At 42.0% G+C, this 26488-nt stretch overlaps 1 protein-coding gene across 2 annotated transcripts in view; it reads left to right on the top strand.

Annotated features, from left to right (window-relative positions):
• LOC140481012 (high affinity choline transporter 1-like) overlaps nt 1-26488 on the top strand; it is a 56363-nt gene that overhangs the window by 4038 nt on the left and 25837 nt on the right. The window contains exons 1-5 of one of the 2 annotated variants that reach the window (XM_072576622.1): nt 6217-6270; nt 10308-10433; nt 13305-13418; nt 15919-16074; nt 16165-16313. In XM_072576622.1, the coding sequence (XP_072432723.1) occupies nt 10370-10433; nt 13305-13418; nt 15919-16074; nt 16165-16313 (483 nt within the window). In that variant the 5' untranslated portion in view covers nt 6217-6270; nt 10308-10369. Of the gene's footprint in view, nt 1-6073; nt 6271-10307; nt 10434-13304; nt 13419-15918; nt 16075-16164; nt 16314-26488 lie in introns of those variants that run through there. The other variant, XM_072576621.1, reaches the window with a different exon arrangement.

The following is a 26488-nucleotide window of genomic DNA, read 5'->3' as shown; positions in this document are numbered from 1 at the left end:
CAGCTAGGGTTTCTAGAATGGGGATATTTTGCTCTGCAGGAAGAAAGTCAAAAGCTCAGATGCTCCTTAGATGATTTGGAGAGGAATGAGAATTAAGAGAAAGAAGAGGGTAATGATGATAATGCACTGCTTTTCTGCTGGGGATGTTAAGAATGCCTTCGTTAATGCATGTTTCGCTTAGCCTCAACCAGCGGAACCATGTCACTCTTGATAATTCCCTCTTCACCAATTAATGTCACTGACAAAAAAAAACAATCAAACAAGCTAAATGTTCATTTACCAACCAATAGTCAAGAATTGACAGGCTGGAAAAGTAGTGCCAAAGAATTTACATGAACTAAATAAAGAACCAAGGTATTATCAAATCAGCATTTATTTAGAGAGACTCCAACACAAATATGCTTACATTTCTATGACACAACTGATGTGGATGAAGCAAGGGTAAAGACAGCGTCTCCAGATCCCTGCTCTGTCTCCAGAGTTGCTCTTGGCAACATCTACGGTCTGCATGCTCCAATCAGCCCCACCTCCCAGTTGCCAGCCATCCTAGGTATCCTCCACCATCAAAATAAAGTCACACACAAACTGGAGGAAGAACACCTCATCTTCCAGCTGGGGAATTGACAACTTATGGCCTCAACATACAATTCACCAGCTTCCAAACCTCCTCAACCTCCACCTCATCTCAGGTCCACCCCTCCCTCTCCGCCCTGACCCCTTGATCTGCCCTAACTTGTCCATCTTCTGTCCCACCAATCCGCTCCACCCTTCCGACTGACCAATCTCATTCACCTCCTACCTGCATCCATCTATCACCATCCCACCTATCTTTCCCCGAGACCCACCCCATCCCTCTATTTATTTCTCAGCCACCTTCCTCTCCCCAGTCATGATGAAGGGTCTTGCCCAAAATGTCAACTCCCATGCTCTTCTGCTGCTGCTTGACCTGCTATGCCCTCTGTATTTTGGAGATTGTGGGAGTCCTCCTAAAGACCACTCCACCAACATCTGTGCTGAGACAGACTCAGATTTCAAGACATGAGGAAACATGTTACTGACTGGCTTGTGATTATAGGGGAAAGATGATGTGTTTTGGCCAGAAAACAACTCCATAAACCTTTTCACCATCTCTCCCTGGTTGCCCATTTGCACTTCATTGCTTCCATCATATGAGGGTGTGCTTTGGTGCAGATCAGTGCAGGCTGAGACTAAACGCTACTTATGGTGTCAGACATGTTTGTCTCCAAAGTTTGCAGTGTGGTTCCAGACATATACATATTGACACATGTGACACTAGCCACACTATTAGTGGAAAAATGCTTAATTTTAATGGTGTGTTACATCACCCTTCTTACATGAGATGAAGTCCTCCAATCACTCGGCAATTGTGGTGGATATACATTGTAGGCCTGTCAATGCATCTCACATTGCTCATTCATTCTCCTCTTCCTTGATGCACCCACCTGCCAAAGGTACAGCAGCCATGTTCAGCTGAGACAGGTACATCTTCTGATATGGAATCTTTGGCCCAGTGTCCACCATCTACTCTTCCTCATTTGTGAAGTCATTATGTGGAAATACAATTCTCTGCGACATTGATCCCATCAAAGTTTATTTTACGATGGTGCACCCTCAGAAGAACACAACTCATCAGAGAACTCATTGCCTGCATGTCTATTGACTCCCATTGAACACATTGACATCCTTGGGCAGTTACAAGAATTTGCCAGGATTAGTACTGGCAAAGAAATAACATTGTTATTTGGTGATCATCACATTTAATTCACTGTCGAAACCAAGTCAATATGACTGAGAGCCCAATATGACTGATGTATAGGCAGCTTTTGTTGAATTGTAGGTTTATCAGGTTTAACAACCAGGGAGATCATAACATCACTGATCTCAAGTGTGTTCTCCTCAATAGTTGTCAGCTGCATGATCTATGAAAGGCCACCTCTAGTTCCATTCCTGGGCTTCAACGTTTCATTCTCCTATAAAAGATTATGAGTGATGACGTGTATTCAGTGCTCTTGGTGATGGCATCTATAAAGGGCAAGCATGGCATCAAAGGTCAAATGTAATACATGCATAGATGGGTGTATAAGAAAGAGGACGATCGGAGTACCGCAGCTTAGTAGTTGTGAGGTGTGGTGGGGTGAATTAGATTTGCAAAGGCAGATTAAGTGTACAAAGTTAAAAATCACACAACACCAGGTTATAGTCCAACTATAACCTGGTGTTGTGTGATTTTTAACTTTGTACACCCCAGTCCAACACCGGCATCTCCAAATGCAGATTAATTGGATTGTGTGACATGCACAGAGGATTAGGTGAACTTGGCATTGTTCTCATCTTTCCTATCATGTTTGGTCATTAAATTCCTTTCTGCAATGGGTCTAGGACTGCCTCAGAAACTTCAACTACACATTTCTTCTCCCACCACAAGGTTCTTCCTCTGAAGGAATGAACCAGCCACTCTTAGGCTCCTCAGAGTCTTCGCAGTGCATCCAGAGAAGCATCCACGAAGGAGGTGTAGCCTTTGCCCATCCTGATTACATCACAACACCTTTGTGCCACAATTCCAGTTCTCTGACAGCACACCTATTCAGTCTTGCATGTTTTGGTATCTTTAAATACCAAAGTTATGATTACATGGCCTACTTTTGTGCCTGGTCCTTAGGCTTCAAAATGATAAAATTCTTCCCACTTCAAGAGACAGTAGATCAGTTGAACAAATACTTTGCATCTGTCTTCACTGAGAAGGACACAAAAATCCTTCCAGTAATGCTAGAGGACAGAGGGTTGAGCATGAAGGAGAAACTGAAGGAATCTTTACAAGTCAGGAAATGGATTTGGGGAAATTGATGGGATTAAAACACAATAAGTTCCTAGGGCCTGATGGTCTGCATCCCAGAGTATTTAAAGAAGTGACTCAAGAAATAGTGGACGCATTGCTGATAATTTTCCAGCATTCTACAGAATCTGGAAGTGTTCCAAAGGAGAGGAGTGTAGCTAATGTAACCCAACTTTTTAAAAAAGGAGGGAGAGGGAAAATAGGGTGTTATAGGCCAGTTAGCCTGGCATCGGCGGTGGGAAAAATGTTAGAGTCAATTATTAAAGATATAATGACTAAGCATTTGGAAGTGGTGACAGGATCAGTCCAACTCAGTATGGATTCATCAAAGGGAAATCATGCTTGACAAATCTTCTGTAATAATTTGAGGATGTGATCAGTGGAGTGGACAAGAGTGAATTAGTGGGTGTTGTGTATCTGGACTTTCAAAAAGCTTTTGACAACATCCCACACAAGCGATTAGTAAGCAAAATTAAAGCATATGGTTTCGGAGGTAATGTATTGATGTAGGTAGAGGACTGGTTGGCAGACAGGAAACAGAGAGTTGGAGTAAATGGGTCCTTTTCAGAGTGGCAGGTAACGATCAGTGGGGTACTGCAGGGTTTGATGCTGGGGACCACAGCTGTTCACAACAAGTATTAATGATTTGATCAAAAGAACTGAGTACAATATTTCCGAATTTGCAAACAACATTCAGCTGGGTGGCAGTATGTGCTGTGAGGAGGACCCCAAGAGGCTACAGGGCGACTTAGACAGGCTGGATACATGGGCAAATACTTGGGAAATGCAGTACAATGCGGATAAATATGATGTTATCTATTTTGCTAGCAAAAACAGGAAGTCAGATTATTATCTGAATGGTAGCAGTTTACGAAGAGATGAGGTGCAATGAGATTGGGGTATCACGGTAGAACAGAAGTAAGTGAGGACTGTAGATGCTGGCGATCAGAGTCAAAAGGTGTGGCACTGGAAAAGCACAGCAGGTCAGGCAACATCTGAGGAGGAGGAGAGTCGACATTTCAGGCAAAAGCCCTTCATCAGGAATGCCCTGATGATCATTCCTGATGAAGGAATTATGCCCGAAACATTGACTCCCCTGCTCCAGGGATACTGCCTGACCTGCTGTGCTTTCCCAGTGCCAGATGTTTTGATGACTGTTGTGGTAGAACAGTCAGATTGGCACACACAGGTGCAGCCAGCAGTGAAGAAAGGTGCTAGTCTTCATAGCGAGGGGATTTGAATATAGGTGCAAGGATGTCTTGCTGCAATTATGCAGGGCCTTGGGTATTGTGTGCAGTTTTGGTTTCCTGATGTGTGAAGGACTTTCTTGCTATTGAGCGAGTCCAGCGAAGGTTCAGCAGACAGATTCCCAGGATGGCAGGACTGACATATGAAAAATGATTGGATCGACTGAGCTTGTACTCACTGCAATTTAGAAGAAAGAGGGGGGATCTCATAGAAACATCTGAAATCCTGATGGGACTGGGCAGGAAGAATGTTCCCAATATTAGGAAAGTCCAGAAAAGGGGTCACAGTCTAAGAATAAGGGGTAAGCCATTCAGGACTGAGATGAGGAAGAAATTCTTCACTCAGAGTTGTGAATCTGTTGAATTCTCTCCCACAGAATGCTTTATTACATATTACATAAATTCAAGAGGCCACTGGAAAGGGATCAAGAGATATGAGAGAGAGTGGGAGTGGGACAATGAAATTGCATGATCAGCCATTATCATATTGAATGGGAGCATAGGCTTGAAGGGCCAAATGGCCTATTCTTGCATGTTTTTAATGCTTATGTTTCTTTTCTTCTCACCATACCCAATCCCACCCACCCAAAAATACAGGAGATACCCCCGACAGGTATTTGTGTTGCCATCTCATTGAACCACTTGCAATCCTAGCAATGCCACTACTAGTGCAGCTGAGGCTGACAGTGTTGCTAATTAATCACATTGACTACAGAGGGTGGACCTCCTTTCAGCAGATGGAGTGGAAGTCCAAATGGTGCTTATTAAGGCTATCAAATTTTCTAATGGGTCGGAGCTAATACTACTCCATTGTCTTGTGAAGCTTACCACTATCATGTAGATCTGTTGCACACTCACTGCTACTAAAGCTACTGCTACTTCAGGGGCAGCCTGGTGGCTCAGTGGTTAGCATTGCTGCCTCACAGTGCTACGGACCTGAGTTCAATTCTAGCCTCAGGCAATTATCAGCATAGAGTTTGCGCATTCTCCCTATGTCTGAGTGGGTTTCCTCTAAGTGCTCTGATTTCCTCCCACAGTCTAAAGATGTATAGTATAGGTGGATTGGTAATGCTAAATTGCCCAAAGTGTCCAGGGATGTGTCGGTTAGATGGATTAGTCATGGGAAATGTAGGGTTTCAATAGTAGGATAGTTAGGATGTGTTGCCCTTCAGAGAGTTGGTATGGACTTGTTGGGCCAAATAGCCTGTTTCCACACTGTTAGGATCTTATGTCTAAAACCTAAAAAAGTTCATTTTATGCTACATGATCATACAAATTGTCTTTGACTGTGCTTCTTCGTCCTTCATTCCTACAAATTTACACTTGCCTTGAACTAATGTAATTTAGCTCACATTATACAGGATTATCTGAAATAGTTTAATTTGAAGTCATAGATCTAATTTCAAATTTGGCTGTCTAGAATTGTCAGGTTTGAATTATCATGAAGATAGATTAGGGATGTAGATTAATATTATAGTCTTTCAAACAATTTAAGAGTCCCTCAGTTTCAAGTTGAAGTGTCAGCTTTACCAAGAATAACACATTCAAAGCATATTGATTGACATCAAGCATTTCCCTCACATATCTTGCTCATTATGAATAAAATGGTTGCTAATCTTCTGATTATTTACAGTTGAAGATTACTTTTGATGTTAGTGAACTTAAAATCAATACTGATCAATAAATGTTGTGGGCAAAAGGCATGGTCCTGCACTGTACTCTTTGTGCTCATTATATGCAATCATATTTTAACAAAGAACCTGATAAACAAAATACTGGATTATTGTTCCAGTGAGAATTTTAAAAGACACCTTTATACTTTAGAGTGTGAAATAATCAGAATTTTCTTCCATTAAAAAAATATAAACATTGTCAGGTAGATTTGAATAACCAATGCAGAGAGACATGATGAAAAGTTTGAGGACTCCTTGTGAAAGGCTGTAACAACAACTTTATTTTTTAAATCTAAAAGGTTACTGAGGAAGATGGCTGTGAACATCCCTGGACTTGTGGCAGTTGTTGTCTTCTATATCGTAATTCTTGCAACTGGAATTTGGGCATCTCGAAAATCAAAGCGGGAAGAGAAAAAATGCTCTGGAGCCAAAAGTGAGGTGGCCATGATTGGAGGGAGAAATATTGGAACCTTAGTTGGAATTTTCACAATGACAGGTAAATCTGTAAAAATAAAACTGCTCAATTGCCACTTTAGTTGCTAAATAAAAATAATTTAGATATCAAAAGTTGTAAAATACAAATTTCAAACATTTATAGGGTGGAGCAGTTGTACACCCAAACTTTCCCCTCAAATGCAGCAACACTTGGCTAAGTGCAGAAAGCCACCATAGTAAATCTTATGCACCTATTTTTAAAGTAATTAATCTATAATACTGGTTGACATCTTTTGGCATAAAAGTAACATCTATGTGTCAGAAGCACCACACTCAGAAATGACGGCCAAAGAGATCATAGAATTCCTACGGTGTGGAAACAGGCCATTTGGCCCCTTGAGTCCATATTGAACCTCTGAAGAGCATTACACTCCTACCCCATCTCTGTAACCCTGCATTTTCTGTGGCTAATTCACCTAGTCTGCACATCCCTTTACAATATGGGGTAATTTAGCATGGCCAATCCACCTAATCTGCATATTTTAGACTATGGGAGCACCTGGAAGAAACCCACACAGACACAGAGAGAATGTGCAAACTCCACAAAGACTGAGAGTGGAATCAAACCCAGGTCCCTGGCTCTGTGATGCAGCTGTGCTGATCACTGAGCCACCATGCTACCCCAATGTATTCATAATTTAATCAAACAGGTTGAGAATCATCTTGTAAAAGGCAGGCTGTAAGAACAGGAGAGATCCTATCAACTGTGTGGCAGAACGAAATTAGAGTCACTAACACCACTATCCATTTCCCAGGCTATGACATGCATGTAAAAGTGTGTGTCTTAGACTTCTTGTAAGTAGCTCAGCTGGACAATTGGTTTAATGCCATTAGTACAGAGTCCAACCCCATTCTGGCTGGGGTCGTTTTGAGACTTTAATCCTTAACCTATGTTTGATTGAGGTCATAATTATGGTTTGGACCTCTCCTCAGGCAGAAAGGATGAATCACCCAACTAGTGTAAATAAGAGTTGCTTTATAGATGCCCAGTCCCCTGCTTTGGTGGGTACTGCTCAGTAAAAAGCAGAGAAGTATTCCAAGTGCCGCATGAAATGTACCTAATAATGAAATGTCAAACTGATGAAGCTACAACAAAAGGTCGCCTGTAATCTCCACAGAAGAAACAGCACTGAACAGACTACCTAAACAATCCCACAACCAAAAAATATAGGGAACAAATCTAATCTGGTGAAATAATGCTCCAATACTCCACACTCAATCATCAAAGAGACGAAAGAAAACACCAATCATGTTAGCAAGCAATGCTTATTCACCAACAGCCCGCTCACTGAAGTAACAGCTATGCAGAAAGAAGCAAATTTAAAGCTTCAGATTGATGCCTTTTAATCAGAAAAGTTCTAGTGAAAGAGCGTCAATGTGAAACATTAGACTGAATTTTAGCCATAGAGATAAGAAACAGAAGATGGGTTTGTTTTTGGGCCATAAATCGGCCTCCAGTAGGCAATAGATTTATGTTACAATTTGTAATTAGATAAATGTTTAATTGATAAGGAGGTTGGTTTCCTGTGCACTTACAGCCAGTGGAGTTGGGTCAGCTGAAGTGGGAAACACATTTTCTGATCAACAGCCCATAACAGTTATCTGCTTCCACCAGCTTTGGTGGTGGAAGCAGTGTCATTGGGGACATTTAAGTGACTGCTGGACATGCACATGGACAGCAGTGAGTTGAGGGGTGTGTAGGTTAAGTTATTATATTAGAATTAAACCTCGGCACAACATCGTGGGCCAAAGGGCCTGTCTGCGCTGCACTTTTCTATGTTCTATGTTCTATGGAGACTACCGATTGTCCTAAGGGGGAGTTTTGTGGTTTGTGTCAAAGCTTTCTACTACACCAGAGGGAAGTGAGATTCCAGGGGAAGCTGGAATCTTGGTATCTGCAGCAAGCTGCTTCTCAATTCATCAATATCAACTTAGGTCCAATGCAGGGGATTGTAAGAAGGAAGAAGTGGGAGGAGGAGGCATCTCTTTGTTCAGCCCTAACAATGAACTATCAGTTTCCAGGACCTCACTATTCAAGTGCACACCCCTCTGGAGTTATGAAGAACTCAAAGATCACCACAGAAATTAGGACTCTTGCAAGTGTGTTGCATATTGACACATTCAGCTAGACAAAGCACTGGATCTGCACCCTCAGACACCCAGTGTTCATTTTAATGACCGTTTTACTGAGAGGGTGGCATTGATTGTGTTTTGGATGTGTCCTTGGCACCTTGCCAATGGCTCCTTGACCTCTGGAGTGCAAAGCAGTGTCGCTTCTGATCCAAGTTAACTGCTCCTTCTTACTACAGAACCAGAGCCACCCCATTTTCAAGTAGTGAAATTCCCCTTTGCACTCTTGTCTCTCTTATGCTCATAGTGATGCCTTGGGGCAGTCTTGAAAGTCTCCCACTTTCTACCTATGTCCCCTGAGCTGATCTTTCGCTGAAGATGAGAGACCTCTACATCTCTTAAAAAAATTAAACTTCAAACCTTGACAAGTTCCTAAATTTTTAAGCTAGTTTTAATTGGAAAGCTACAGGGATTTCTGGTCCATCATTCCAAAGCCTTGATGATTGTTTAAAACTTAAATTGACATGGACCCAGCCCCAGGTTTTTTTTTCTTTAATCCTGATTTTGGGAGCCCAAACATTGAGCCCATTTTTATTGTTTCCCTCTTGGGTATTGATGAAATGCGGGGTATCCCTGCTAAAGGTGTCAGGCCTCCAGTTTCCTGTGACATCTCACATCCCTCCAGTACAGTGAAAAATTTTGACACACGCCACAGATTTCTCCCTCACAACAACTGACTTCCTCAAAGTTGCCTATCATGAGGAATGTATTATAAATGTATCTCCTAATTGACCTGGCCATCCTCCACTAGCTCTAATTGGCAAGATAACTATTTTCTCTACCGTTTAAGAGTTTCTCAAACTTAAAATCTTGAATTTGAATCAGTGTCACATCTGGAAGCCAATTTCTGAGATGCGGCCTGACATTTTTCTATCATTATTCTATTATAGTATGCTGGGCAACATTATTTACCCATTCTAAATTTCTCTTGAATGGAGTGTCTTACTTGGCCATTTCAAAGCGCTTTTTAAAGTCAACCATATTACTCTGGTTCCGCAATTACATGTACAAAAGTTCCGATAAGGAGAACTGATCTCACTTATCTAAGGAACATCTGTGATACAGATAGATTTTTACAACAGTGGATGATCGTGTTTTATGGGTCACCATCGCTGAGATTAGATTAAGATACCCTTGCTGAACATTTTCAGCATTTTCTGTTTCTATTTCAGATTTCCAGCATCAGGCATGGGAAACAATCAGAGGTCTATCATCCTTGAATTCCTTTTCTCATGTACGTGTCTAATATCTGAAACTCATTGTGCATGTCATTAAATAAAATTCTATTCAATTCATTGGCTCCTCTATGAAGCATGACTTTTGGCTACTCTGTTTCTTTTTCCAGATGTGTTTCAATCCAATCTACGATGCTTTTCAATGTAGTGCCAGTGAGGAAATACATTTTTCAACACTCTTAGTCAATACCATGACTATAACTTTCTCCATAGCTTCAATTCTCTGCTTCCATTTCTCCTCATAATGCCAAGTTGTTCTCAATCACCTTACTCTTGGTAACTGAAACTGTCCACATTATATTTGTCCAACATGAGTTACCTACTGAACAATTCCAGGAACTCAACCATTCTAGAGCATTTGACCCTTTTCCTCTGCTTCACCCATTTCATTCTTTCTACAAAATTCCTCTGACACAGATAGCTAAACAAAGTCTGGAAAGTATGATCCAGAATCCTGAAACAAGCACAGAGGATGCTGGAGAAACTCAAAAATCTGGCAGCGTCTGTGGAGAGAGAAACAGAGTTAATGTTTTCAGCATGATTATGACTTCTTCAGAACTTTTCATAGCAGAAGTTTATTTGTTTCAGATTTCCCTATTCGCAATATTTTGCTTTTATATGATTAACACCAATCAAAACTTCTCTTAACTATTTCATATGTCTATTATTATAGAACAAATATAACTTATCCAATGGCACTTCAATTCTGAACCTCTCTAAAGCTGAACATCACTCATGTTTATACTGGCATCCAGAAGCAGAGAAAAGCATTTGTTGTGGAAACATCATATATCAAAAGGTTTGAAACAAATATTGAAGTCAGCACAGGAACTCTGTTGGTATTTTTTGTGTGAAAAACTGTTGGGCGTAAGGGATTGATAAAGGAACTTGAAATTCACGTAAGGCCATTCATCAAATGTGATAGCATGAAAATAGTCTGGCTAAATGCAAATGTTCAGACCTCATCCTAAATTATGGAAACATCATAATTTACATCTGTGAGGCTAGCACATTGCAGTTCACTGGAAATTTTTGACATAGTTGGCACTACTTCACTGGTATAGTGAAGGTTATGGAAGAACTAATTAAAAACTTTAAAATCTTTGGTGGAGCAAGGGAACCTCTGATCAAATGAAGGTCTCTCCTGGATCCTCCCTGAACAACAGAAAAGTACCTTTTCCTAAAGGGCTGCAGTAGGAATCTTGCAAATTCTCACCTGGTAAGAGTTCTCCAAAAGCCATACAAAGCTGGAAGGTGTGGGATTCTCAGATACATTTGACCAAAGATGTGTGACCTCGTGATTCATTCACAGAAACATATATTTTCCAAAATTGCCACAGCGTAGGAAAGGAGGTTTAAAAAGTGTACCTGCACCACCTGACATTTTATTTTCCAATTAGGGATGTTACAGATTTCCAATTTTGTCTCGACTTTACTGGCAGAACCAAAGTCTTCTCTAAATTCTTGCAGTCATGCAAATTGTGCATTTTCCTTTCTGCAAAAAAAAGGACATAATCCTGAAGATCAATATGCTCTCATTGCAACTGGTAGTAGATTATTAATAGTTGATCTTGTGTCCAATCTTCAAGAATCTGCAAATACTGTGACAAATCCACAATAATCTCACACCTTTGAATGGTATCTTGGACAGCAGTTAAAATGCATTGCAGTAGTTAAGTTTGGAGTTACAAATAGATGCATACAAATTTCAGTAACATAGGGTTGAGGTGGGATTAGAGGCAAGAAGTAAAATAGTTACATGCTATGTAAAAGGGATTTTCCATAAAGAATGAAATAGTCATGTTAAATGAGCTCAACTGTACCCATCTTTGTGAATTATTCTGTAACTTCAATGTTTTCATGCCTCCACAACTTAAGAAATTCCTGCAATTTCATCTTCATTTTCTATGTTATGTTGAAAGGGAATAACAGTAATGATGCATTTCATCTTTTTATGTCAAAACCCAACATTCAATCTTTCTGGAAAACAGTTCATGAAAAGCAAAAACAATGAGTAACCTTATAGCATTCTCAAATTATTGTAAATTAGAACTTGCTGAAATTCTCACTATATAAACATTTTTGCAGCAAGGAAAACTGTTTCCATACTAAAAATATGGATGAAGAATGTTTGAAATATATGTCAAGCTAAGTGATTGCACCTTCTGTCACAAGTGTCTTTTTAAAATTAATTTCTCACTCACAATTCAATTCTAGAATTCAGTACTTTGTTCCAATGCATAATAGGTCTGTATAATAAGGTCTGGAACCAAGTACGCCTGACAGAACCCAAATTAAGTATTGGTGAGTAGGCTATTAGTGAAGAATTACCCTTTGACACCACTGTTAATGCCTCTTTCCATCACTTAGCTGAAGATCAAGAATAATTTGAAATTATGCTGTTGGTCAGATTGGAATTTGCCCATTTTTTGTGAACAGTGCACATCTAGATAGTATTTCACATTGTCAGGTAGATAGAGTCATACAGTCAAAGAGATGTATAGCATGGAAACAGACCCTTCGGTCCAACTTGTCCATGCTGACCAGATATCCCAACCTGTCTAGTCCCATCTGCCAGCACCTGGCCCATTTCCCTCAAAACCCTGGCTGTTCATATACCCATCCAGATGCCTCTTAAATGTTGCAATTTTATGAGCCTCCACCACTTCCTCTGGCAGCCCATTCCACTCAAGTACCACCCTCTGCATGAAAAAGTTGCCCCTTAGGTCTCTTTGATACCTTTCCCCTTTCACCCTAAACTTATGCACTCTAGTTCTGGATTCCCCACCCCTATCCATGCTCCTCATTATTTTATAAACCTCTATAAGGTCACCCCTTAGCCTCCAACGCTCCAGGGAAAACAGCCCCAGCTTACTCAACTTCTCCCTATAGCTCAAATCCTCCAACCCTGGCAACATCCTTGTAAATCTTTTCTGAATCCTTTCAAGTTTCACAACATCCTTCCAATAGGAAGGAGACCAGAACTGCACACAATATTCCAAAAGTGGCCTAACCAATGTCCTGTACAGCCACAACTCACAACTCCTGTACTCAATACTCTGACCAATAAAGGAAAGCATACCAAATGCCTTCTACACTATCCGATCTACCTACAACTCTACTTTCAAGGAGCTATGAATCTGCACTCTGTTGATTCTCTAGCCCTTTTGAAACAAAGGAAATAACAATCAATTTGAGCCTGATTTTACACATTTTCATCATCCACACAATAAGTTTGATAGAGGAACTAACCAGATTTAGTCAAGCTGGAGCAAAGTTCCATGTAAAAAGACAGTACAACAAGCACATTCTTCTGCTAAACTGTCCACAAAGAACCATAATGCACAGAAAGACAGATTAATCTTGCACTTTTCCTTACCTTTGAACATCCTGAAGATTTTAAAGTGTATGTATTGTTGTAACGGAGGAAAAGTGATTCTATAATGATTTGGAATGGGTTAGCAACTTATAATTACAAACATAAGAATTTTTCACAAGCATCTTAAACAATGCAATGAAAGTCAAACTGGACACAATTTTAAGCCATATAACATGTCAATGTATGCTAATTTGAGAAATGTGCAAATGTAGGGTTAGCTCTTTTAACGATGGTGCTATTTTACAATGAGTTCATGTAAATAATCTTACTTTCCATCTTTACTTATTACAGCAACATGGGTTGGAGGAGGCTTCATCAATGGAATTGCTGAAATAGTTTATCTGCCACATCGTGGTCTAAGCTGGGCACAGGCACCCATAACTTATTGTTTGAATCTTATTTTAGGTAAGAGCTAGAAATCAAAATGGTACAAGACTCACCCAGCAAGATAATTTACATTTAAGCAAGGATGCAACCCTCTTGATCAAAAATAAGTGTATCATTTACCTATTGAGCATGTTCATAAGATGAATTGGTTTAAATGAAACAACACTTCAAAGCCCATTGAATACCAAAAGCACAAACAAAAATGATGATCCAGTAATTTACAAAGTTAGTGACAGTATTCACGTTAAAATGTTTTGCCACATACCATTAGGACACAGGCTTTCATCTTTTAATCTTCTAATTAGTAAGTTAATGACCTCAGCTGTATAACCATGATTACATTGGTGAAGACCAGACATTTTCCACAGGAAAAGTTAAGAAGAGCAAAGAGAGGACACGAGCAGTCTTTGGCAAATATAATAAAGGAGAATCCTAAAGCTTTTATGGGTATGTGAGGAATAAAAGGATGATTAGGGTAGGAATAGAAGACAGAAGTGGGAAGTTGAGTGTGGACCCTGTGGAGATTGGAGAGGTGTTAAATGAACATTACTCATCAGTTTTCACTCAGGAAAAGGAGAATATTGTAAAGGAGAAGAATGAGGTACAAAATATTAGACTAGAAAGGATCGAGGTTAGTTACGAACAGGTGTTATCAATTCTAGAAGGAGTGAAAGTAGACAAGTCCCCTGGGCCAGATGGGATTTATCTGAGGATTCTCTGGGAAGCTACTGAGGAGATAGCAGAGCCTATGGCTCTCATATTTGAGTTGTCAATGTCTACAGGTTTAGTACTAGAGGACTGGAGGATTGCAAATGTTGTGCCCTTGTTCAAGAAGGGCAGTAGAGATGACTCAAGTAATTATTAACTAGTGAACCTTACTTCTGTTGTAGGAAAGGCTTTGGAAAGAATTATAAGAGACAAGATTTATAATCATCTAGCAAGCAACAATTTGATTTCAGATAATCAACGTGGTTTTGTCAAGGGCAGGTCGTGTCTCACAAACCTCATTGAGTTTTTTTGAGAAGGTGACTAAGCATGTAGATGAGGGTAGGGCAGTTGACGTGGTATACACGGACTTCAGTTGTTCAGGCTGTTGGAGAAAATGCAGAGGCATGGAATTGAGGGTGAATTAGCAGTTTGGATTAGAAACTGGCTTTCTGAAAGAAGGCAGCGAGTGGTGGTTGATGGAAAATATTCAGTCTGGAGTCCAGTTACTAGTGATGTGCCACAAGGATCTGTTTTGGGACCACTGCTGTTTGTCATTTTTATAAATGACTTAGACGCAGGCATAGGTGGATGGATTAGTAAATTTGCAGATGATACTAAAGTTGATGGAGTAGTGGACAGTGTGGAAGAATGTTACAGGTTGCAGGGGGACTTGGATAAACTGCAGAATTGGGCTGAGAGGTGACAAATGGAGTTCAATGCAGCTAAATGTGAGGTGATGCACTTTGGGAAGGATAACAGGAAGGCAGAGTACTGGGTCAATGGAAAGATTCTTGGTAGTGTGGATGTGCAGAGGGATTTTGCAGTCCATGTACATAAATCCCTGAAAGCTGCCATCCAGGTGGATACTGCTGTTAAGAAGGTATATGGTGTGTTAGCTTTCATTCATAGAGGGATTGAGTTCCGGAACCGCAGTATCATGCTGCAACTATACAAAGAGCTGGTGCGGCCACACTTGGAATATTGTGTACAGTTCTGGTCCCCATATTTCAGGAAGGATGAGGAAGCATTGGAAAAGGTGCAGAGATTTACCAGGATGTTGCCTGGTCTGGAGCCAAGGTCTTATGAGGAAAGGCTGAGAGACTTGAGTCTGTTCGCATTGGAAAGAAGAAGGCTAAGAGGGGATTTGAGACATACAAGATGATCTGAGGATTAGATAGGGTAGTCAATGAAAGTCTTTTTCCGAGAATGGTGACGTCAGCTTGTACCAGGGGGCATAACTACAAATTGAGGGGTGATAGATTTAAGACGGATGTCAGAGGCAGGTTCTTTACGCAGAGAGTGGTAAGGGCGTGGAATGCTTCCTTTCACTTTTAAATCAAATAAGAAAGAAAAGTCAGAGCAAGGAGCAGAGATCAGCTCAACCATATGTTCCCACTGTTTATTCTCAGATGATACTGGATGCGCTAGTGCTGAATAAATTGAACCATACCAAGTCCAAGAGGAGAAAAATGGATCCCAACAGCATGGCACCTGAAGAGAGCAATTCTCCTTCTTAAAAATGTTTAATTAGGTTAGAATCTTTATGGAAAATGTTGTGTAAGAGTCAATAACTGGGTTTGGATAGGTGGCTGGGGTTTGGTTGGTCATTTGCAGGGAAGGATTAAGATTTAAGTTCCATGCACTTTGTTTTGCACCATTGGTGCCCTAGTCATAAGATGAACCATCAATTGTCCCAATGTTTGGCTGGGTCAACTTTTGAGGGCATTAGCAAAACAGATCATGGCAAAACTAACAGAATTGTATAGACTTTCTGTCCTCAAATATAACAGCTGTTTTACTTTTAATGTAGGTGGCCTTTTCTTTGCAAAACCAATGAGGACCAATCAATACGTCACCATGATGGACCCACTGCAGATTAAATTTGGTAAAGTTATGAGTAGCCTCCTTTTGATCCCAGCTATATTAGGAGATATTTTCTGGTCAGCTGCTATTCTTGCAGCATTAGGTAAATATCAAAAGTTTGCTGAAATTATATATATTATTGTACAGAATTATTATTCCATAATTTACTAACAAGGATTCATATCTATTATAGGTGCTACAATGACGGTAATTTTGGATATTGAAACCTATTTGACAATCCTTATATCGGCTTGTGTAGTTATAATATACACATTATTGGGTGGTCTCTACTCTGTGGCATATACAGATGTAATGCAAATGATTTTTATCATCATCAGTCTAGTAAGTATTTTCTATGTATTATCCAATTTCAGAAATTCTGAAACTGTATCACATTTTTAAAAAAAGGTTGCCCCAGAGTTTCATTGTGGGTGAATGTAAGTCAAACAAAATAAAGAATTGCAAAAACATGAACATATAAAAAAACTATTTTTGTTTGCACTTACAGTCAAATTTTGATTAGGTTCCATACAATGTGGAGACAGGCCATTCAGCCCAACAAGTTCCAATCAACCCTCCCAGACCAATACACCTAACACTATGGGCAATTTAGCATAGCCAATTCACCTGACTTGCATGGCATTGGACTGTGGGAGGAAGCCCACACCGACACAGGGAGAATGTGCAAACTCCACATAGTCACCCAAGGCTAGAACTGAACCCACATCCCTGGTGCTGTGAGGCAGCACTGCTAACCACTGAGCCACTCCAAAGTTTGAGTTGAATTCATAAAAAAATCATACCTCTAGCACTGAGACACAAGTCACTTCCAGTTGCACTTGTATGTTAAGATGTCATTAAATTGCTTGCTGGTTCTCAGGTACACAGGCATGATCACATGAATTCAATTAAAATCCACTGAAAAAACAGCGAGTTAAAATCATCTGCTAGCAAAAATCATTCATCTTTTAAAAATAAATTTGAAGGATGACTAACCTTCAGACTATTCCTTTGCAAGGAGATAAAATTAAAAGCAGAATTTGTGCAGAACAATCTTAGTCAATTACTGTGAATATTTGCACAACAAAAAGATTAGACCCAATTTTCATTTCTAGGTCTTGTATGAAAAGGCAGACAAAATCCTGGCCCGATGAATACAACTTTAAAAAACTAATGATTCGGAGATGCCAGTGTTGGACTGGGGTGTACAAAGTTAAAAATCACACAACACCAGGTTATAGTCCAACAGGTTTAATTGGAAGCACACTAGCTTTCGGAGCGATGCTCCTTCATCAGGTGATTGTCATCTGATGAAGGAGCGTCGCTCCGAAAGCTAGTGTGCTTTCAATTAAACCTGTTGGACTATAACTTGGTGTTGTGTGATTTTTAACTTAAAAAACTAATGCTGACACTTCATGTTTTCAGACCAGAGAGTTTTGCTAGATTGTGAGTCAGGCCAAGAAATCTAGGAAAAGATTGTCTGTTCTCTATATGGAGTGGATGGAAACCTACATGCACGGGTGTTCAATACAGTGTTCAAATTTTAAAAATATAGATTAAAGCATAAAACAACCCTAATATTTTCATCCCATCACTCTGTTATTCTCCAGGCATCATTCTACCTAATACCCTGTTCCCATTCCATGGCCCCCTCAACCTCTATGTGAACCTATGCCCCTCTGCCCTATGGCTTCCATAGCCAGCCATCTCTGCTGCTGCCAGCATATGTCCATCTATTCACCTCTCATGGTCTTCGTACCTCCTGTGCCTACCAATACATATGTATCTATCCCTCATGGTGCCTCATTTCTCTTGTACCAATGTGTGTCCATCTACCTATCTCCCATGGTTCCTCATACTAACTCCATGCCCCTCAGTGATCCCCATAGCTTTTCATAGCTGCCATGCCAACATGTGCCAACTCATAATCCACCTCCTAGCCTTTACCCTTTTCTCTCCATGTTAACTCATTAATCATTCAGCTTGGGCATTCCTTAGGAGGGACATTGACAAAAAAATTGTTAGCTGGCTGTTTATGTTGTTGCAAACTCCTTCAACTATTACCACATTAAAACATATACTTCACTTAAATAAATCCCTTGTGCAAATAATCTTTTCTACTCTACAAACAGTTTGAACTATCTATCAAGATAGGAGCACCCATTGTGAAAATGATAGTTTGGGAAACCAATGATCCAACATAATTCTTACGATGGTTTATTCCAACAGGAATTCTGCAAACCTGAGCATTGTTAACAGTTTTAATTCAGCAATTTATTGATAGTGTTGACAGTCCCAATCATTGTCTCAGGCAAAAGTAAAGTAATTGAAAGTATCATTAATGGTGTTATTATGCAGCACTTACTCAGCAATAATCTATTTATGGACGCTCAGTTTGGGTTTTGCCAGTGCTACTCAGCTCCTAATGTCATGACAACTTTGGTCAAAATGTGGACGAACAAACTGAACATTGAAATTGGTGAGAGGGTAACAGTCCTTGACATCAAGGTAGCATTTGACCAAGTGTGGCATCAAGGAGCCATAGCAGAACTGGAGTTAATCAGGATCGGGGTGCACACTTGCTGCTAGTTTGGAGTCATACCTAGCTCAAAAGAAAGATGTTCCAATTGTTGGAAGTCAATCATCTCAGCCATAGGGCATTAATGTAGGTGTTCCTCAGGGTAGTGTCCCAGCTACCTCATCAATGACATCCCCTTCATCTTAAGAACAGAAGTGTGGGTGTTTCCTGATGATTGTTCAACATCACTTGTGACTCCTCAGATACTGAAATATCCATTGTCAGCAAGACCTGGACAACAATCAGATCTGGGCTAATATATGGCAAGAGTCAAAAAGTGTGATGCTGGAAAAGCACAGCCGGTCAGGCAGCATCTAAGGAGCAGAAGAGTTGACATTTCGAGCATAAGCTCTTCATCAGGAATGTTGGGGGAGAGGGGCCTAAGGGGGTTGAGAGATAAATGGGAGAGGGTGTGTCTGGGGGAAGATAGCCAGGAATGAGAAAGGTAGATGAAGGTGGGTAGTGACGGTGACAGGAGTGGTGTGGAGGTGGAGCAGATAGGTGGAAAGGAAGATGGACAGGTAGGTCAATTCAAGAGGGTGGTGCCAAGTTGGAGGGTTGGTTCTGGGATAAGATGGGGGTAGGGGAGATGACGAAACTAGTGAAATCAACATTGATCCCGTGTGGTTGGAGGCGGGAGATAAGGCACCCTTCCTTCAGGTGTCAGATGGCTAGAATTTGGTGGTAGAAGAGGCCCAGGACTTGCATTTCCTTGGTAGAGTGGGAAGGGGAATCAAAGGCACAGGGCAGTGGGGCTGTTTGGAGCATGTGTCCCAGAGATGTTCTCTAAAATGTTCCACAATTTGGTGTTCTGTCTCCCCGATGTAGAAGAGACCACATCAGGAGCTACAGACACAGTAGGTGACATGTGTGGAGGTGCAGGAAAATTTCTGTCAGAAGTGGAAGGATCATTTGGGCCTTGGATGGAGGTGAGGGGGTAGGTGGTGGCACAGGTTTTACACCTTTGGTGGTGGCAAGGGAAGGTTCCAGGAGTGGATGGTAGGGTGGTGGGGCATGTGGACCTAACAAGGGATTCACGGAGGAAATGGTCTCTGTGGAACACAGATAGGGAGGGGGTGGGAAATATATAACTCTAGTGGTGAGGTCTGTTTGTAGGTGGCAGAAAGGGTGGAGGATGATGCATTGGATCTGAAGGTTGGTGGGGTGGAGGGTGAGGACCAGGGGGTGTTCTGTCCTCGTTGTGGTTGGCAGGGTGGATTTTAAGGGTGGAGGTGCAAGACGTTGAAGAGATGAGATGGAGGGCATTGTTGACCACGTGGGAGGGGAAATTGTGGTCCTTGAAGTATGAGGCCATCTGGGATGTTCTGGAGTGGAATTGGTCCTCCTGGGAGCAGATACAGTGAAGGTGGAGGAATTGGGAGTAAGGGATAGCATTTTTACAGGAGATTGGGTGGGCTGAGGTGTAGTCCAGGTAGCTTGGGAGACAATGCGTTTTGATGTAGATGTCCGTGTTCAGTTGGTCACTGGAAATGGAGGTGGAGAGGTCCAGAAAGGGGAGGGAGATGTCCAAGATGGTCCAGGTGAACTTTACATCAGGGTGGAAGGTATTTGTGAAGTTGATGAACTGTTCAACCTCTTCATGGGAGCACATGGTGGTGCCGATAGAGTCATCGATGTAACAGAAGAAAAGGTGGGAAATGGTGCCAATGTAGCTGTGGAAGGTGGACTGTTCCATGTACCCAACAAAGAGGCAGACATAGCTGAGGCACATACGGGTGTCCATGGCTACCCTTTTGGTTTGGTGGAAGTGGGAGGATTCAAAGGAGAAATTGTTGAGGGCGAAGACCAGTTCAGCCAATCGAGTGAGTGTGTCAGTGTAAGGGTACTGGTTGGGTCAGCGGGAGAGGAGAAAACATTGACTCACCTGCTCCTCGGATGCTGCCTGACTGGCTATGCTTTTGCAGCAACACACTTGTTGACTCTTGCCACTTATTAGCTCAGATCTGTTGTCCAGGTTTGATGCTGAACTCCAGCATCTGCAGTCCTCTCTTTCTCCCTAATAAGTGACAAATAATGCTTACACCACACAAGCTCTAGGCAATGGCCAGTTCAACAAGAAAGAATCCAACCATCACCCCTTGATATTCAACAGCATTAGCATTACTGAATACCCACTACCAACAGCCTAGGAATTACCAATGACTAGAAACCAAATTGGACTAGCCATATTAATACTGTGGCTACAAGAGCAGGTCAATGGTTAGGAATGCTGTGTCGAGTAAACCATTTCCTGTCTCCCAAAGCCTGTCCACCAACTACAAGGCACATCAGTATGTTATGGAATACTTTACACAGGCCTAACTGGACGCAACCCTAACAATACAAGGAGCTTGACATCTTTCAGGCCAAAGCAGCCTGTCTGCTTGGCATTCCATCAATCAGCTTCACCATAATGCACAATGGCAGTATGTACTATTAACAAGATGCACTGCAGTAACTCACCAAGGCTCGTATGACAGCACCTTAAAATAATACAAACAGCATGGGTTCAATTTTAATTCTAGCTGAGGTTGACTTGGGGCCTGTCTTGAAGCCCTATTTCTGACAGTGAAATACAAAGGCAAATCACCATGGACAAAAACTGCTAACACAATGGTACAAGATGAAGTATCAGCAGGCAGTTAGCTAAGGACTGGAACAGAGCATCTCTCAAGTGAATTGACCTAATAATTTTTGTTGGGGAATTTATAGGCCTCACTCTCTGGGCGGAGCAGGTAACGGCTGTCTGGTGGTGTTTTTAAAAGTCGCAGTATAGTCCAGTTATTGTTTTTTTAACGGCCAAAATTTAAAGTTTTTTTTAAGCGCCTAGCGGACCCGGAAGCTGGTGTCGTGCTAGCTTACCTGGGAAGGTTTTCCTTCTTATAAAAGCGCGCAGGCGAGGAACCCGAGGCACTACAGGGGTAGAGCCTCCCACCCGCCCTCCTCCTCTAACCTAATAATATGACCTGTTGTAATAAGCAGGTAAGTGCTGCATTTTGCTTGTTTGTTTCTTTAGATCTAGTTTTTAAAGTTTACCTTTTAGAGCGATGGCAGCGAAGGCAGTGCAATGTTCCTCTTGCAACATGTATCAGGTGAGAGAAGCCATTCGGGTCCCTCCTGATTACACTTGCAAGAAGTGCACCCATCTCCAGCTCCTCCAAGACCGTGTTAGGGAACTGGAGCTGGAGTTGGATGAACTGTGGATCATTCGGGAGGCAGAGGTGGTCATAGATCAGAGCTTTAGGGAAGTAGTTACTCCGAAAGTTATAGAGAGATGGGTGACAGTGAGGGGGAGTGGGAGGAAGCAGCCAGTGCAGGGACCCCCTGCGGTCATTCCCCTCAAGAACAAGTATACCATTTTGGATACTTGTGGGGGAGATGACTTACCAGGGGTAAGCAACGAGGTTCAGGCCTCTGGCACGGAGCCTGTCCCCGTTGCTCAGAAGGGAAGGGTGGTGAAAGGTAGAGGGATAGTTATTGGGGACTCAATAGTGAGGGGCACAGATAGGCGGTTTTGCGGGGGCGACAGAGATTCACGATTGGTATGTTGCCTCCCAGGTGCAAGGGTACGTGATGTCTCTGATCGTGTTTTCCGGGTTTTTAAGGGGGAAGGGGAAGCAGCCCCAGATCGTGGTCCACGTTGGCACCAATGACATAGGTAGGAAGAGGGGTGAGGATGTTAGACAGGCTTTCAGGGAGCTAGGTTGGAAGCTCAGAGCTAGAACGAACAGAGTTGTTGTCTCTGGTTTGTTACCCATGCCACGTGATAGAGAGTCGAGGAATAGGGAGAGAGAAGAGTTAAATGCGTGGCTACAGGGGTAGTGCAGAAGGGAGGGATTCCGGTATTTGGATAACTGGGGTTCTTTCTGGGGAAGGTGGGACCTCTATAAACAGGATGGTCTACACCTGAACCTGAGGGGCACCAGTATCCTTGGGGTGAGGTTTGCTAGTACTCTTTGGGAGGGTTTAAACTAACTCTGCAGGGGCATGGGAACCTGGACTGTAGCTTTAGGGTACAGGACCTTGTGTGTAGGGAGGTTAGGAACATGGCATCGATCTCGAAGGAGGGTGCCTGTAAACAGGAAGGTGGCTTGAAGTGTGTATACTTCAATGCCAGAAGTATAAGAAATAAGGTAGGTGAGCTTGCAGCATGGGTTGGTACCTGGGACTTCGATGTTGTGGCCATTACAGAGACATGGGTAGAACAGGGACAGGAATGGCTGTTGCAAGGTTCCAGGGTTTAAATGTTTTAGTAGGGTCAGATATGGGGATAAAAGAGGGGGAGGTGTGGAATTGCTTGTCAAGAATAGTATTACAGCAGTAGAAAGGGTGATGGAGGAAGACTTGCCATCTGAGGTAGTTTGGGCGGAGATTAGAAATAGGAAAGGTGAGGTCACCCTGTTAGGAGTTTTCTACAGGCCTCCTAATAGTCTGAGAGAAGTAGAGGAAAGTATTGCGAGGATGATTCAGGAGAAGAGTGAAAGTAGCAGGGTGGTTGTTATGGGGGACTTTAACTTCCCAGATATTGACTGGGAAAGCTATAGCTCGAGTTTGTTAGATGGGTCAGTGTTTGTCCAATGTGTGCAGGAGGGTTTCCTGACACAATATGTAGACAGGCCAACAAGAGGTGAGGCTATACTGGATTTGGTTCTAGGTAATGAACCAGGCCAGGTGTTAGACTTGGAGGTAGGTGAGCACTTCGGGGGCAGTGACCACAACTCGGTGACTTTTACTCTAGTAATGGAGAGGGATAAGTGTGCACTGCAGGACAACGGTTATAGCTGGGGGCAGGGAAATTATGATGCAGTGAAGCATGACTTAGGATGCGTGGATTGGAAAAATAGGCTTCAAGGGAAGAACACAAATGATATGTGGAGATTGTTCAAGGAACAGCTAATGGGTGTCCTTGATAAGTATGTACCAGTCAGGCAGGGAGTAAAGGGTCTTGTGAGGGAGCCGTGGTTTAACAAGGAATTGGAATCCCTTGTGAAAGGGAAGAGGGCGGCCTATGTAAAGATGAGGCGTGAAGGTTCAGTTAGGGCGATTGAGAGTTATAAGGTAGCCAGGAAGGATCTGAAGAGAGAGCTAAGAGCAGCGAGAAGGGGACATGAAAAGTCCTTAGTTGGTAGGATTAGGGAAAACCCAAAGGCTTTCTATAGGTATGTCAGGAAGAAAAGGATGATTAGGGTAGGTATCGGTCCAGTCAAGGATAGTAGTGGGAAGTTGTGTGTGGAGGCGGAGGAGATTGGTGAGACACTAAATCAATACTTTTCGTCAGTATTCACTCAGGAACAGGACATTTTTGCCGATGTGAATACTGAGTCACAATTAATTAGAATGGATGGCCTTGAGGTATGTAGGGAAGAGGTGTTGGAAATTCTGGAAAGGATGAAAGTAGATAAGTCCCCTGGGCCTGATGGCATTTATCCTAGGATCCTCTGGGAAGCTAGGGAGGAGATAGCGGAGCCATTGGCCTTGATTTTTATGTCATCGTTGTCTACGGGAATAGTCCCAGAAGACTGGAGGATAGCGAATGTGGTCCCCTTGTTCAAGAGGGGAGAGAAGGGACAGCCCTAGTAACTATAGGCCAGTGAGTCTCACTTCTGTTGTGGGCAAAGTCTTAGAGACAATTGTAAGGGATAGGATTTATTTAACATCTGGATAGGAATAATGTGATCAAGGATAGTCAGTATGGTTTTGTGAAGGGCAGGTCGTGCCTCACAAACCTTATTGAATTCTTTGAGAAGGTGACCAAGGAAGTGGACGAGGGTAAAGCAGTAGATGTGGTGTATATGGATTTTAGCATGGTGTTCGATAAGGTACCCCATGGCAGGCTAATGCAAAAACTACGGAGGTATGGCATTGAAGGTGCATTAGAGGTTTGGATTAGGAATTGGCTGGCTGGAAGGAGACAGAGGGTAGTAGTTGATGGTATAGGTTCATCTTGGAGCGCATTTAATAGCGGTGTTCCACAAGGATCTGTTTTGGGACCATTGCTGTTTGTCATTTTTATAAATGACCTGGAGGAGGGGCTTGACGGCTGGGTGAGCAAGTTTGCGGATGACACGAAAGTCGGTGGAGTTGTGGACAGCGAAGAAGGATGTGGCAGGTTACAGCGGGATATAGATAAGTTGCAGAGCTGGGCAGTAAGGTGGCAAATGGAATTCAATGTTGCTAAGTGTGAAGTCATTCACTTTGGTAGGAGTAACAAGAAGATGGATTACTGGGCTAATGGTAGACTACTTGGTAGTGTGGATGAGCAGAGGGATCTTGGTGTCCATGTACACAGATCTTTGAAAGTTGCCACCCAGGTAAATAGTGCTGTGAAGACGGCATATGGTGTACTGGGCTTTATTGGTAGAGGAATTGAGTTCCGGAGTCCTGAGGTCATGTTGCAGTTGTATAAGACTCTGGTGCGGCCTCATCTGGAGTATTGTGTGCAGGTTTGGTCGCCATATTATAGGAAGGATGTGGAGGCATTGGAACGGGTGCAGAGGAGGTTTACCAGGATGTTGCCTGGCATGGTAGGAAGATCGTATGAGGAAAGGCTGAGGCACTTGGGGCTTTTCTCATTGGAGAAAAGAAGGTTTAGGGGAGATTTGATAGAGGTGTACAAGATGATTAGGGGTTTAGATAGGGTTGACAGTGAGAACCTTTTTCCGCTAATGAAGTCAGCTGTTACTAGGGGACACAGCTTTAAATTAAGGGGTGGTAGGTATAGGACAGATGTTAGGGGTAGATTTTTTACTCAGCGGGTTGTGAGTTCATGGAATGCCCTGCCAGTAGCAGTGGTGGACTCTCCCTCTTTATGGTCATTTAAGCGGGCATTGGACAAGCATATGGTGGTTATTGGGCTAGTGTAGGTTAGGTAGGCTTAGGTCGGCGCAACATCAAGGGCCGAAGGGCCTGTACTGCGCTGTATTTTTCTATGGACTAAATTTGCTCAGCTAGCCTTATTACAGGTGCAAGTCCAATGTTGATTTGCATAATGATAAAGGAGCAGGTCTATCTACTTTCCACATGAAAGTGGGAAAATCCATCTGAGGCTATTGCATAAATTTTCCTCCACACAATTTATCCGTATGTCCTTTAATTATACCTTTGCCATTTTGCCCTAGTCCTTCAGATTGTTATTATTGCCAAGACCCAATATTCATTATTAATGTTATCCATAGTTAAATAAAAATTTCAATATTAGAGAAAAATCAATTTTCCCCATTTGACTAGACAACTAAAGTGTGGTTAAGTATTATAGAACTGGTACCAGTTCAATTTCTGTATCAAATGTGGAAGTTCATGGAGATCTGATGTCTTACCTTGCCCCACACTTTCGGAGTGGCACCCCTCTATTCTTTACAACAAGGCATTTTTCTCTAATGTCAAGATGAGAGTGATGCTGGAAAAGCACATTCCTGATGAAGGGCTTTTGCCAGAAACATCGATTTTCCTGCTCCTCAGATGCTGCCTGACCTGCTGTGCTTTTCCAGCACTACTCTTATTTTGACTCTAATCTCCAGCATCTGCAGTAGCCACTTCTGCCTGTTTTTCTCGAATGGACAGTTGCCTATGTCCTTCGTGCACTATAGTTAATTACCAAAGATTACTATGTTTCCTGGCAAATTTATGCTCAATATTTACCTTCCAGATCTGCCTGCCCTTTCCTCAATTTCCTTTACTCTCCATTCCTTCATTGATCTAGATAACAATTCTTAAATGTTAAGAATTAAGGTGTTAAGGTAATTGCTTCAATCATCAATTCTGATCATGGGTTTTGCAACTTCAAAATTCGCCTAATCTCAATCCTTAATTTTTTACATTTGATTTTACTTCTATATCCTCTTATTGTAAATTCTTCAACCATTCAAGTATTGTACATCTGTGTACTCTCTCATCTCTTCATGATTTTAAACAGCTTTTAAAACAATTTGGAACCTTCTCT

The sequence above is a fragment of the Chiloscyllium punctatum genome, chromosome 9, assembly GCF_047496795.1.
Source record: "Chiloscyllium punctatum isolate Juve2018m chromosome 9, sChiPun1.3, whole genome shotgun sequence".
NCBI classification, from domain to species: Eukaryota; Metazoa; Chordata; class Chondrichthyes; order Orectolobiformes; family Hemiscylliidae; genus Chiloscyllium; species Chiloscyllium punctatum.
The sequence above is the reverse complement of the archived record's forward strand: the minus strand, read 5'-3'. Positions and strand labels throughout refer to the sequence as shown.